A 14,139-nucleotide genomic window follows, 5' to 3' on the forward strand; every position below is an offset into this window, starting at 1 on the left:
TTTTCTAAATTGCAAGAGAAGAACAGTCTTAGAATCAATGTATTTCCAGCAGAGATGGGAAAACAGAGTTTCTTTACAAGAGGCATTAAGATCTCTGCATTCAATTCTGGCCCCTTCTGCTTGCCAAACACAAATTCTAACTGGAGCAGGCAAAGGATAACAAAAACAACAAGAGGGACAGAAGATATCTATGTCCCTCAGAAGCAACCTATTACAGTGGACAGAAAAATTTAAGTCAAGAATGTAAGGACAATGACCAGCCATAAGAAGTTTACAGAAGAAAGTAGGACACCTTTTACCACACATGGAGTAAAGACGTTCCAAAACTTGCTAAGAAGAGCTGGAGAGGAAAAGCAACCCTTCTGCTTTTAGGAGAGGGATAAATTTATGGGCAAGATCATGCAGTTTTTGTAATAACCACTCTGTAAAGTCTATTATTATGTTTCAATTGTTGAAAAATAAATTATGAATGTTTCAAATGTTAAAAAGGAAAAAAAAAGAGAAACGTTTCCAGCTCTCCAGTGAGTCTGGATTCACACAGGCTTGCCCAGCTTCCAGCAACCAGCCTCCAGCACAACAGGACTGTGGAGCACAGCAAACAGAAGTCCTGGGGGCTTGAGTGGGTACAGGGTATTAGAGAGCTGCTTGACAGCATCACACAGCTCCTGCACAGGCTGTCAGAGCCACTTCCTTGAAGGGAAGGTGGGCTGCAGGCAGAGCTGTTCTCACTGTGACCCCAGAGGTTGCAGCTCCATTGTAAAATAAGACATGCAGCCAAAGCTTTGGCAGGTCTCTTCAAGCTCTGAAGCAGAGGATATTGCACAGTGTCAGAGACAGGATAACAGATCAGAGATGGACCCCTAGGGAAATTTCCTTGCCTTTAAAAGGAAGAGGTTCAAACAAACATTTTTCAGATTCCAATCTCCTCCTGTGAAATCCTAGAGCTAAAGAAATCACTCGGAGTTTTGCCACAGACTTCAGGGGAGTGAGGATTTCACCCCTACTGATTTGAAAGCAAGTCCTTAGTGCAACTGGATTACAAACACAAACCCTTGTTATGTCACACTCTGGGCAGACATTTTCCTTCAAGAACTGATAACAATGTGTATTTTTATGCTGAAAAAATATTTAACAGATTAAACTTTTCTTACAGGAATAAATGTATGCAAGTTTATTTTTAAAGAACAAAATGATATGTGAGCCATAATTTAATGAATGAATCTTCAAAGAACCCTGTGTTTTGCATACAGATCATATATACAATATCCCTGACGTTACTGTTATCAGCTCTTGAAGAAAAATTTGAATGTTTGTTTCAACATCTTTCATTTTGAATTTTGCATAAACCAGGCCTGGGCTTCGCCTCAATTTTACAACTCTCTCCTGGGAGCTTCATAATGTCTGAGTCTGGATTCCTTTTTTCCTTCAGATGAGAAAGAAACGATTGTCCTGTGTAGGAATGAACTTCATCTCTCCTGGATATTGTCCAACGACACTGCCAGCACACATGCCGTGGTGATGTATTAGACACAGGCTCTACTGCCTGCCCCTCTTCTCAAGCCCTTCCCAAAATAAAGCATTACTGCATTTCAACTATCAGCTTCAACATTTAAATACAAAGAACTCCACATAGTGCTTGCAGCTTTGATTTGTTTTAAGAAAGAACTCCACAAATCCTTTAATTCTTTAACAAATGAATAAAAATTGTAGGGGAGAGAAGTTAACTAACCAGTTTTAACTTATTCTTCTGAATGACTTCTTTGTTATCCTTTTGATACAGCTCCATTTTCTTTTTGGTGTTCTCCAAGTCCACATTGTTGGTCAAGTTAAATACTGTATAAATATTATAAAGACAGAAAGCAAAAGTATTAGGTCAGCATGCATGACTATGACAAAGAAACACTATTCTTATGCTCTCTATCCCTTCTAGCCAAATATAAACACTGCAGTAACAGAACTTATTTAAACATGCCCTATAAAGACAATCTGCTAAGTCACTGCACTTCAACAAAAGCCAGCAGAGTTTTTGTAGGTTTACACATCTGTAGGGGACTAAAATTTGAATCTTGCATCCCATTTTGTGACACTGGTAATGATATGCGTGAATAATCATCATACTATTCATAAAATATTGATCTTTTCAAGTAGCACTTATAGCTAAGAACATGGTGATTCCTGTAAAATTAAATTAGACCAAACACAGGCATATGAAGACAAGGTTAGAAATTAAGTCACTGTTCCATTTCACAGGGAATTTTTAATGCACAAAGACTCCAGTGATTGTTTGAATTCTCAGGTACACAAAAAAAATTCACAGCTTGATAACTTAAAAGGCTCCAACATACAGTTACCTTTATCATGAGGAATCTGCAGATGCTTGCAGATTAATAGGTCAGCTGACATTCTTTTGATGTCTCTCAATAGTGACAGACTATATCTCATGTAATTATGAGCAAGCAGGGTCGGCCAGCAAGCTCCACGGTTTAGCACAACATTCCCAATTATCTACACATGGCACAGACGATATCTCAAGAAATTGAACAGTTTCTATAATCAACAGCTTGAAAGATGGAGATGGTTTGGATGATTTGTAATTTGATACAATGCCTGAGCCCTTCACCTCTAGGTCACTGGTTCACTTGTGGGTCAAGTGAATTCCAATGGAAGGCCGTTATCACTGGGACGTCTCTTGGTGACCTCCATCCAGAGTGAATGCTGGGCTCATGCCCATGGCCTTAAAGCTTCTGAACACTCAAAGCACAGAGCACTCAAAGTCTGCAAGAGCTCTGTCACGTGGCTACAAGAGCAGTAGAGAAATTTGTGCTGCCATTGATAAATCCTTCACAAGAAACAACCGCACAGCGACTGAGCTACGTCAGAGCCTGTGGAAGGGAAGGAGGTTCTTGTGGAAACACCAGCACGGGACTTCGGAGGTTTTGGTTCAGCTCTCTCTTCCCAGGCTTTTAGGCAACAGGGCCAAGCTAACCTTGGGCACAGCCACCACTGCCAAATCATTTGCACCAGTGAGGCGTCTAGAGAGGAGCAGAAGGAAGCAGCATGAAGCCTGCTGTTACTCATCAGGATAACACACATCTCAGTCTGGAGAACATCATACCCCTTCTTTCATCCTCTCCACAGGTAACACAGCAGAAATGAGCATTTAGCTGGGTTCTAGGCAAACCAAACCAAGAGTAACCCAGACTGCCACACCAGCTGAGAGCAGCAAAGAAAATATCAAGAAATCAAAGCCAAGAGGAAATGGAGATAAGAAGAAACAGGAAGGTCCGAAATGATAGAGCTGTGGGATGCAGCTCAGTTCCACCATTCAGCCCACTACTGCCAAAAGAGGCATTCCTGCGGTTCTGCCCCTCTCCCCAAGCACAAGCCTCACTCTTTCCCCTGCTCTGATTCCAGAACTCCCTTGGATGCTCTGCAGTGTCAACAGAAATTCTCCAGTAACCTGAACTAGCTCAACATAGGGGCAAGGCAAGTGCCAGAGAGGGCACCAGGGAAGTAATAAAAGGGTACAGGTGGGAATAGGAATATTCTCTTTCCAGGAGTACCAAACCACCATATCATCTTACTCTTATTAAAAATACTCAATTTCCTCAAACTGCAACAAAAAAGGGCTCAGCAAGATAAAGTTTAATAACTTCCTAAACTTAACTAAAAAAAAAAAAAATAAAAATAAAAAAGTGTGTTCTATTTATTTTTCCTCTTTTCCAAATAATAAGCAGTATCAAGAGGAATGAATTTCAATTCAGTTTGGCTCCTGAATCCTCAGTTCAGAGGGAAGATCTAAGATGGCTGAGTCTGTGCTTTAAGAATTTCAGAATCAAGACCTGATTGAATTTTTGAACTTTGCTACTGTTCCTGGGCAGACCACTGGGCCTCTGTACTGGAGGTCTCCCACTGGCAAGAAGCAGGAGAATGGGAATAAAGGTTCCTTTCTCCTACACATCACCTGCTGTATCTCCATGCTATAGCTTCAGGCAGCACTTCTCTCTGTGGCCTTGATCTCATCCCAGCTGGAACTTCTGGGCACTGCCATAACCCAAACACGCCATTCAAATTTCAGCTCCTTGGTTTTTGGAAGCCAGCTACCCATCCCAAATGTTTTGGGTTTTTTTCCTCTGCAAAGGCATAATTTTCCTATTTCATATTGTGACAAACACACACTCTTTGGTTGTAGCAACCATTCCTTAGTAAAACATTATTTTAGTCTAAATCTTTAGTATTTAATGGCAATCTGACCACCAAATTTCCAAGCAACAGTTGCCCACTGACAAGAAGTTTTAATATTTGAGTATTAGGGCAGAGAAGAAGTATCATGTGAAAATGCTGGCACACAATCAGCCCAGGGCTCTGCAATGACAGCAGCTGCATGGGAATGTCAGCACTTCCTACAACTTAAATCCACACAGCAGCTCTCGAAACTCTTCAATGACGACACAAGAAAGAAATAGCACATGAGCCATGCTGTGCTAGCAGGATGCCCAGATGCCACCTTCAGGTGCACGAGGAGATGCCAAATTGCCTTTAGGCAATTGTGAATATTTCTCTAAAAATAAATCCAGTAATAAGCTGATGATCTCTGTTTTGCAATTATTGCTGCTTGAAACCTTCAGGGTTTGTTGGGGTTTTTTTGCTTCTTTCTCAGTTCTTTAACAGGTTCAACTGGTCACAATTTGGTCTGTAAAACAAGAAGCTTAAGATTTAAAACCATACTGGGGAAAAGCAGGCATGTTTTAAATATGTGCAGATACCTACCTTTATTGAGAACTGTTTACAAAAATGGGTGTATTTTGCTATTTCATAGGAAGCAACATTTCTATCAAAAAGAATCCGTTTCTGGATCAATGTTTGGGAAATTTTCATCAGCCACCTGCACAGTCACCCTAAAAGCCCACTGTTCTGCTCATGGTGAAAGTGTTTATCCCTCCCTTGTTCTCCTGCTGTGACTGTAACCAAACCACAGCTACAACCCTCTCAGCAGTCAGATGTGCTCACATCATGTTGACTCTGTCTATCTTATTCGGCTTTGTCACCCAAGGATATCGTAGGACATCAGAGATCCAAACTTCCAGCACCCTCAAAAGACCTGAGCAAATTTGTCCCAAAGAACATTGATACACAGCCATCGATGAGGAACATTGTCCTGGTCCTAAGCATCTCCTCCTCAACACTGACTCGTCCACATTTCAAGAGTGGAAATACTTAAGACATTTTGTTGCAAGACTGGAAACAGTAAAAAAGTAAAAAAAAAAGTTTAAAAAGTGTAAAAAAGTAAAACAGTGAAAAGTGCAACAGTGTAATCTGGATCTGTTACATCAACTTCAGTGTCAACAGCTGCCCTTTAGTACATGAAAACAGCATCTTCCCTCCCACAATAAACACCTACCAGCAAAACAAGCTGCTCTTTGACACTGCATGGTTACCAGCGGCTGGCCAGCCAGCCAAAACATCTTTCAACATATTTTCTAATAAATTTTTCATGAGCTTCAAACGTCTTTTCATCAATATTTATAGAATACAAATTCTTGCCATTGTACCCTCACAATTACAGCTGACAAGTCTGTTTTGCAAGGGGCACTAGGGCACAAAAAATAAGATATTATTTCCCTCCCTTGTCCCCTCCACAAATTACTTGGCATTTAAAACCCAATAACTATAAAACCAAAGAATACAGTTGCTAGTACGCAGCATAATAACTTTAACATAGCCAGGACTATGCAGCACTTTATTTGACCTGCTTTGAGTTTTACCAGAAATTAATTTTAAATATACTCCTTAACTTAAAAAAAAAATTAAAAAAAAATTAAAAAAAACCCCAAAAAACTATAGAACTAGAAAGAGTTAAAAATCCCAACTCATGCTACACCTACCCTGAAAAAATATTGGTGCAGAACTGAATATGAGTGGCAAAGCAGATGGCTGGTTTGAAAAGGTTTCAAAGAGAAGACAGACTTATTTTTGTCCATGTTGAAATATAGCATAAGCCGATATAAGAGGCCTGAAGCCCTTCAGGGAAAAGAAACAGAAGCTGTTTTGTATGCAACAATTATTTATCTACTTATCCATCTCACATTGGTTGGTTTATAAAATGACTTGCCTTGAGACATCTGTTAAGTATAACAGGAAGACTATTGTGTTTTTGTGAAACATTTCATTCTATTTAGGTGAAACTCCCAACTTCTAAAATTCAGTCTCTACAGGGAGACTTTCTCTGCTTTTCAAAACAACAACGTTCATTATACAGATCTACAACAAAAGGAAAAATATTTTCCTAGTTTTAAAAAAGAAAATGAGACAAAAAATTTTAATTAAACAGCACAAGAATTTGTCCAGAGACACAGCAGTATGAATGAATATCACTGAACTGCAGGACTAAGTCACTCAAAATCTTCCTGTTTCAGACTAAGACTAAAAATTATTAGCATTAGTTTGTTATGAACAATATTCATCCCATCCTACTACAAACAACTCCTTAATTGTCATCTTCATAATACCCAAGACTGGGAATGGCAGAGTGCTACAGAGGGAGACACAAGCTCATCCTCAGTCTGCCTGGGATGTCCCAGACTACTGTGGCACTGTCCCTTGGTGCTTTTGGTGCCTGAGCCCTGTACTTTTAAAAGGGGTACGAGAGGGGTCAGGGGCAGAAAAGATGGATGAGAATTTAATAGGTCCCTTCCAACCAACATTTGTGTGATTATAATTAAATAATTATCAGAAACAAAAGAAAACCCATAGTTAAACCAGACAAGTCTAGTTAGGTATTAATAATTGTTTCTGTTTATCTTCAGTGGTCTTTTATTTTTCCAGAAAAATTGCATTGTAATGAATGACTGAAATCATTCAGTCCCATCAGTCTAAGAAAGACCATTTTGGCTGAAACAGTGTGCAATCTTTGTTCAGTTGAGATGACTGAAACAGATCTTTGAAAAAGCTGCCCAACTTCCAGTTGGGTTATCACCTTTGTCAGGACCAGCAACACCACTCTCGAGAACACACACAGAGAGGGGGAAAGAACCAAACCACAAAACAATAAACAGCACAACCCACAAGCGATCACAGATAGCAAAACCCTTCCTATCCAAGGATCACTTGTCAGATAAGTGTTCTGAGCAAGACAAGGCACTGGGAGGTGGGTCCTGCTCCAGAGAGCTTTCACACAGGGCTTGGAAAAATAGCTACAGAGATACTTGGGAGAAGAAGAAATACCTGGGGGAAGAATAAAACTTTGCAGAAAAAGCTAGCAAAATTCACATTGTGTCCAGAGAGTGCAACTTGTAGCAACACACTCAGAGGTTTAACCAAGTCCCTCTCATCACATGGGCACAGACCTGACTCACTCAGTTACCTTTATCCACACCTTTCCCAAAGGCAGGTTTTAACCCTTTCACTTTATATTTATTCATTGTGCTAATGACAACAAACTGTATTTACAATGTTCTCAAATTGTCCAACCGATTTTTCTTCTAGGGAAAACTCACTTTAAAATGTGGTTTTTATTTAAAGCCTTGTTTAACACATTTTAGCCTAAAGCATTATTCAGTGGCTACACTCTAAACCACTGCAAAAACCTGTTTTTTATAATAGAAATCTTAAAAGGTTTAAAAACTTAAAAACTCTAATGTTTGTTTGACCTTCCCCCCCTCCACACACACTGCTGCTGTACCCATCCAACTCTTCTATTTCAATAGAAAACGTCTGTAGGTATGAAACTGCTGATATGAAGGGGGAAAATGTGTTTCAGGTGAGGTCAGCAACTCCTGTGTCTCAGTCCATTTCTAGTTTTGGAGCTGACCTGCCTGAAATATTTGGAAAACCTATCAGAATCAGGGTCACGTGAAACACACCTATACAGGACGTTTACATTTTGTTTGTGCTAAGCAACTACTTCATTTAAGCCCCTACAACAACTCCAGGAACAAAACTTTCCAGCAGAGGGAGGAAAGAGAGGTAAAGCTGCACTTTGACTCTCTCACAGAAAAACTGAAAGTTTGGGGCATGGGGAGAGGGGAAATCCAGTTCCCTGGCTCCCTACATTCCAAACCACCACCAGCTACTGCCAGCCTGCTGAATGTTTGCCCCACAAGGCAAAGCTGCCCTGCACATCCTTTCTTTTCCATCTTGCAGCCCAGTTTTCTACATGAGTGAGCAAACAGAGAATTCAGAGACACACAAAAATGAAATAACTCCTCTCAGCAGTAAAGTGTGAAATTATCATAGAGTCAATGACTTTTAATACACTGTTCAATCATACCATTCACAACATGTACTGGAAAATATCAAACCAGACAACTGCTAGGTGGGGAATTCTGCCCAGGACCAAAGCAGGTTTGGGGACAGATGTGCAATGGGCTTTGTCACTAAGGGAGAGTGAACATGGCTTGAACCCTTGCCTAAATTGGTGTTGTTGAATCAAACCTGTCCTCTGGGATCTGTCTGGAGTTGGGATGTCATAAAGGAACTCACTGACAGCAAAAATTAAGGGTCTTCTGACTGCACTTCTTTGCTGCCATCACCCTGGCTGCTACATGAATGAACTAGGATGCAGTTGGACTACCAATTCCTTTCAGTACTCAAGGTGCTCCTCTCAGGTAACTAACTCCAATTCCTAAAACCTCTATCAAGCTTCTTCACTATGCATTTGCAAAGTCAAAACAATTACTGGCCAATTCACTTTTTTTCATAAGGTTATCAAGACCAGCCAGGTTTCTGCTGCTTCTAAACCAAGTTCCCAGTACAGGATTTGGAGCCATTTGCAATGTAACCTCCTAATCCCAAGAGCTGTAGAATCATAACATCCTTCAAAAATTCATGAGGTTCAGATAATTCCAGGCAAACCTTCAACTCCCTTGTTACAGATGTTAAAAAGTCCTGCAACAGCAGTTAAATGGGAAACAGTATTTAATGCTACATGAAAAAAAGCAGTTTTGCTTCCCATGAGCACACAGATTCTTCCAGGATCCTCTGGCCATTCTTTCTATTCATTCCCTCCTTCCCCCATACCATTCCAAAAAATACACAAACAAAGCTACACCCACATCATCTCCTCCAGATATTTGGACCCATGTGAGTGTGACTGGTGTTTCCCAGCCACACGATTTGGCTTCCTAGCTTCAGCCTCCTGATGCCAACAAAAACATGATACATTGCTCACAGCAGTAAGTGTATTGGATACATTTCTACAAAACACCACAGTGCAAAAATGAGCAAAGGCTCCTTTGAGAAAACTGAAGGAAAAGTGTCATCTCCATGGTTTCCTTCAAATCACATTCATTGCCCCTCCTGCATGCTCTAAGTCACCTCTTCTTCCTCCAGGTCAAAAAAAAAAGAAAAGCCTCAGAAGCTCAAAAAAGCCAAGAACAAACCATTTAGGAGTCACTCCTTTGAACACATCCTTGTTTTTCTAAGCAAAACCCATCACTCCACCATAAATCACAAGTCACCCTAACTAAGAAGAAAATAAACTCTGTTGATAACATTGTCCCTTCCCCAAAGGGCAAAGTTCTGCTTCAGCTAATCCAAAGAGAAAGAAATCAACGTCTGTTCCTAAACCTTCTACTTCTGCACAGCAACATAAAATGCTACCACAGTGGTATGTAAGGTCATCAGCTTCAAAGCAGCTTCAACTACTGTACTTCCAGAAGCAAAAATGATGAAAGACACCATATGGCTTCTGTCATGGTAGATAAAGCTAATGGAGGCATATAATGAAAATTTCAATTTCTCCTCTCTTTGTTTAATCTTTGCCAGTGCAGCATGGACAGTCCCCTGCAAGTCTTTCTTTTCCAGCTTGCTTACTCTTTGGATTGTGCTTTTTCCTCTGGCAGATAAAATGTTTTACTTAACAATGTCCTACAGTTCAGCAAATATGATTAAAATCCAGAAAAAAAGTAATTAGATAAAGATCTGATACTATGATAAATCATATTACAGAAAATGATCTTAGATATTCTCATAGGCAGCTGAGTCAGAAGATAAAAGCCTAGGGTCTCATAAACACAGCACATCAAAAACGCAATCATTAAGACTTACCAATTTCTTCTATTTCTTCCAAGAAATCATTATATTCATCTAGGGTGGGAAAGTCTTCCTCTCTTTTATTGTATCTTTGAGAGAAGAGAAAAGTATTTATAAAGCACAGAAAGATGCAATTTCCATTCAACAAGACTTTTGCTGCAAGCTGATTAAGCATTGATCTAGTTTTATCTACTGTGTGTTTTGTGACTCCCAAACTGACCAGAATCTTTAATGGGAGACAGAAGTGCCTGTTCCAAAGGAAAGGAGGCAGCCTGGAAGAAATCAGCCTATCTTTGCCTATTGTTTGCCAATTCCTTTTCCAGGGTTACAGGTAAACATGAGCACAGAGGCCAAGGTAGAGTAACTCCCAGCCAACCTCTTAAAGGCAGAGGCAACAGTAACACCCACAGAAAAAAAGCTTTTCTAAAAAAGGGAGTTTGGCTTTGTGCCAAAAACAGAAAGCCTATGTCAGCAGCAAACCAAAAATGCTACACAATTATCTCATTTCATATCAATAACCATCCCAGCACTCACATTCACCTCTTCAGAGCTCAAGAAAGTAGAAAGATGAAGGGACAACTGGCTTAGAACATGGACAGCTTTTGAAATGCAGACTTTCTTCCCAAGAAAAAAAGCTGAGATTCTGCCTGATCTGTGGACCGTGACACACAGGAATACAAAAATCCCAAGAATTGAGCCCACATTCCAATTTGAGAGTATTTTTTCTGCCTCCTAAAAACTAGTCTGGAAAACCCAACTGGGCCAAGCATTTTGCAGCATTTTCTCTTCTAGCTAAACTTTATTCCATGTTTAGTGAACCACGTTGACATATTCCAGTTTGACTTCTGTTAACTTCAGTAAACCTTAAAATCCAACAGCAAAATTATTACTGCTTTGCACATCAGCATCTTGATATTCAGTGGCACAGTTTCCCCACATCTCACCAGCATCACATGATTCATTACTATTGTACCAAGTTCTAGATAAAAGCTGACAAGTTTATAATTTACCTATAAGTTCACTTAGGCATACACAACTCTCTCTGGGTTGCTACATTTATCAGATTTTCCTCTATCAAAACACCAACTGGCTTATTTTCCTTATAAAATGCTGCTTACTGGCCACAAGGAGTGAGATGCAATTTCAGACCTCATTTATCTCAAGTTCCAGACCTTTCAGATCTGCATGACAGACGGGTAACACCAGGCTTGTAAGGAACCATTTCCACTAACAATTGCTGTGTGGTACAAAAAAACAATGTGAACTTTCTTTCGCCCATTTTGATTTTGAAGGGAACTGGCCTTCAACTCTCAAAACAGGTCCCCAGGGAACAAAACAATCAAGGTCCTGTTTCTTGTTCTACTGCCATGCTCAACCCCTCAATATCTAATCATCTCCATTTTGGAGCCAAGTCTTTGCCAAAGAAGGCCACATAGAAACACCCAACATTTTCTAATGCTAAGCAGGAATCCCTCAAGGCTAAATTGAGAATTCAGCTCTCAATTGTTGCACAAAATCAGATTCTCTGAAATCCCTCCATGATAAATGGAGTCAAGTTTTATGGTTTGCCACTTTAAAAAAAAAAAGAAAAATCTCCTCTGTACTACCGAATAAGTAAATTTTTAAAAATTTTTGATCCATGAAGTACATCCACTTTCTGCTCTTTTAAACGGTGACACTCACATTTTCAGCACTTTCTTCCGGATTTCCACTTCCTTGTCAACAGCAGGATCCTCAAAGAGCTGTACCCTGAAGTTACTCTTCCTCAGGGGGGTGTCACACTCATGGCAGTTCCCAGCCCCTCTCACAAACAGCAGCTCCACACAGCTCTCACATCTGTGGGAGAAAGGAAGGGGTACAAAGGCACACAGATGTTAAACTGAAACATAGGACTGCCCCCCTTTTTTGCTGTTAGCAGAGCACATCTCCCCTGGATTTCACTCTTTCTGCAGCCCCCACCAGCAGCAGGAGGCCAGGGCTCTCCAGCCTGGCTGAGCAGAAGAAGCTCAGCAGCACAAACACATTGATTCTCCCTGCCCAAACAGCTCCAGCTCTTTGCTGGGACCAAACATTAATCCAAACAAAATGATGGGGTCTGTATCAAGGGGAAGCTTGTTTACTGACACCAGCAAACCCATGGACCACACTGCAATATCCTTATTTACTCTAAGCACCACCTCCCTGGACAAAAAACCCTGTTTATTTTCTTGATGCTGCAGTGCAAGGAAAATTCAGTCCAAGCATGGATACAAATCCTGCCTGCAGACTTCCAAGCATCTGCCAGTCCTTTCACAGAGGAACTGCTACAACAAACCTGAGCTAAACTCCAGTCCAGCAAAGCTAAAACAATCAAAACCGTTTCAGTCAGCAACTAGCTTTATGTAGCTCACCTGTGCCTTCTGGTAATACTTTTAAAATTGCATATAAAATAAACTTTACACAGAGGCTGCACGGAAATAAACCAAAAATTCCTTTCTGTTTTTATTTCTTTTGACCTAATGAAGACTTCAGATTTTAACAAGATACTTGCTGACCAGTCAGTTGGCATTTAATAAAGGAAGAACACATAACAAGAAAGCTGATTTTAAGAAAAAAGTACTTGGGTAGTAATAATGTGCAAATTTCTAGCAGAGGACAGCACCTGCTGCAGTCATTTCCTACTGCTGGGGAGGCAAAGGGGAACCTATTTATAGCTTTGCTATATTGAAGCCAAAACAGTTGTACATTAAGGGCTAAGCCATGTTTTACCTTCACAAACCCAGCACAAAAGCTAAACAAGTTAAGAGAAACACTGACATGGTTGAGAAAGATCTTAAACAAAACTTTCACACTGCTGACCTATCCCCAACTAAACTGGTTCCAGTCCTTACAGAGGCAGAGATGAGGAGACCCAACCAGTTTTACCCAGCTTCTGTTTTCAAGATTAGAAGGTGAAAAAGAAACACAATTGTATCTCACAATTTAAAAGAAAAAAAAAATATCTATTTTTTTTTATGGTTAACACATGGAGAACTACAGCTCCAACCTGCATCTTGCACAGCAGCTGCCAATGCTGAAGAGCAAACTTGAATTTACTTGGGTGTTTTCCTGCTCCAGAATTCCTTTCGTTAGAAAACAAAGTGTATTTATAAATAGAAATTATCTAGGTAGGGAAAGATCAAACTTCATTAGTACACTAAGCTTGAAATTTGAAAGTTGTTGGAACACATACTCAATAAAATAATGAGAAATTAATATAATGTACATAATGAAAGCAATTTATGTCCCTACTACAGGAGGAGCAAGAGTAAATGCAAGAGAGCAGGCAAGGAAGGGAAAGGGTTTTCTCCTTCCTCCCCCAACCTGTCCGTGCATGCAGGAGCCCAACACAAGGACAGCTTCACTGTCTCCTTCGTTCTGGCAGCTCGTGCTGTTTGTGTCTCTCTCAACACAGCAGCCAAAGCACAGAAAAGTCCCTGCCTCCTTCCCAAGACATAGAATAGGGAGTGTGAAACGACAGAACTCAGCAGGTGGATCCAAGTGCAGGTGTTTGTATTGGTTTTTTATCACAGCATTGCCTAAGGACCAACAGAACAGGGGCTCCATGTGCAGGATATTATTCACAGACAGTAGCACCTGAAACTACTTCACTCCCCCCTTCCTTAAATCAAAGATATTTCAAGTTTGCACATGACTTGACTATGGAAAAAATCGCTCCTTGGAAAAGCACTTCATACAAGTGCTTCAATGCCTTCCCCAACTGAAACCACCGTTTCTAAGGCTGCAAAACAGCTTTCCATACATAAAAAGATGAGTCAACACCTCACTATGGGAATCCCACATCAGGTGATCGCAGTCTCACTCACTCATGCACATCCACCCTTATATTTATTTGGAGATAATTCCTTCTGAATTCAAAGGGGGCTGCTGTATGGGACAAGTCAAGGGCAGAGCTGGACTCTGTCCATACCCTGCCTCCTCTCCCATCCCCAGACAGATTTAATATACACAGATCCTAAGCTTCCCTCCAAACAGATCTGGCCTCACAAACAGCAGCCACTCCGCCACCAATGGCAATGTTCAGTCACACATTTCCATCTGATTCTTCAGGAAGGGAAAAAAAGCCAT

The 14,139-nt window shown here is 40.5% G+C and overlaps 1 protein-coding gene across 1 annotated transcript in view; it reads right to left on the reverse strand.

The window, feature by feature from the left end:
• MNAT1 (MNAT1 component of CDK activating kinase) overlaps nt 1-14,139 on the reverse strand; it is a 116,873-nt gene that overhangs the window by 71,093 nt on the left and 31,641 nt on the right. Inside the window, exons 2-4 of the mRNA XM_005520046.3 lie at nt 11,716-11,868; nt 10,048-10,121; nt 1,730-1,833 (exon numbers count right to left, since the gene is read on the reverse strand). Coding sequence (XP_005520103.1) covers nt 1,730-1,833; nt 10,048-10,121; nt 11,716-11,868 — 331 coding nt within the window. The remainder of the gene's footprint in view (nt 1-1,729; nt 1,834-10,047; nt 10,122-11,715; nt 11,869-14,139) is intronic.

Source organism: Pseudopodoces humilis, chromosome 7 (assembly GCF_049639895.1).
Source record: "Pseudopodoces humilis isolate 2021_Gansu_Grassland_sample_001 chromosome 7, ASM4963989v1, whole genome shotgun sequence".
NCBI lineage: Eukaryota > Metazoa > Chordata > Aves > Passeriformes > Paridae > Pseudopodoces > Pseudopodoces humilis.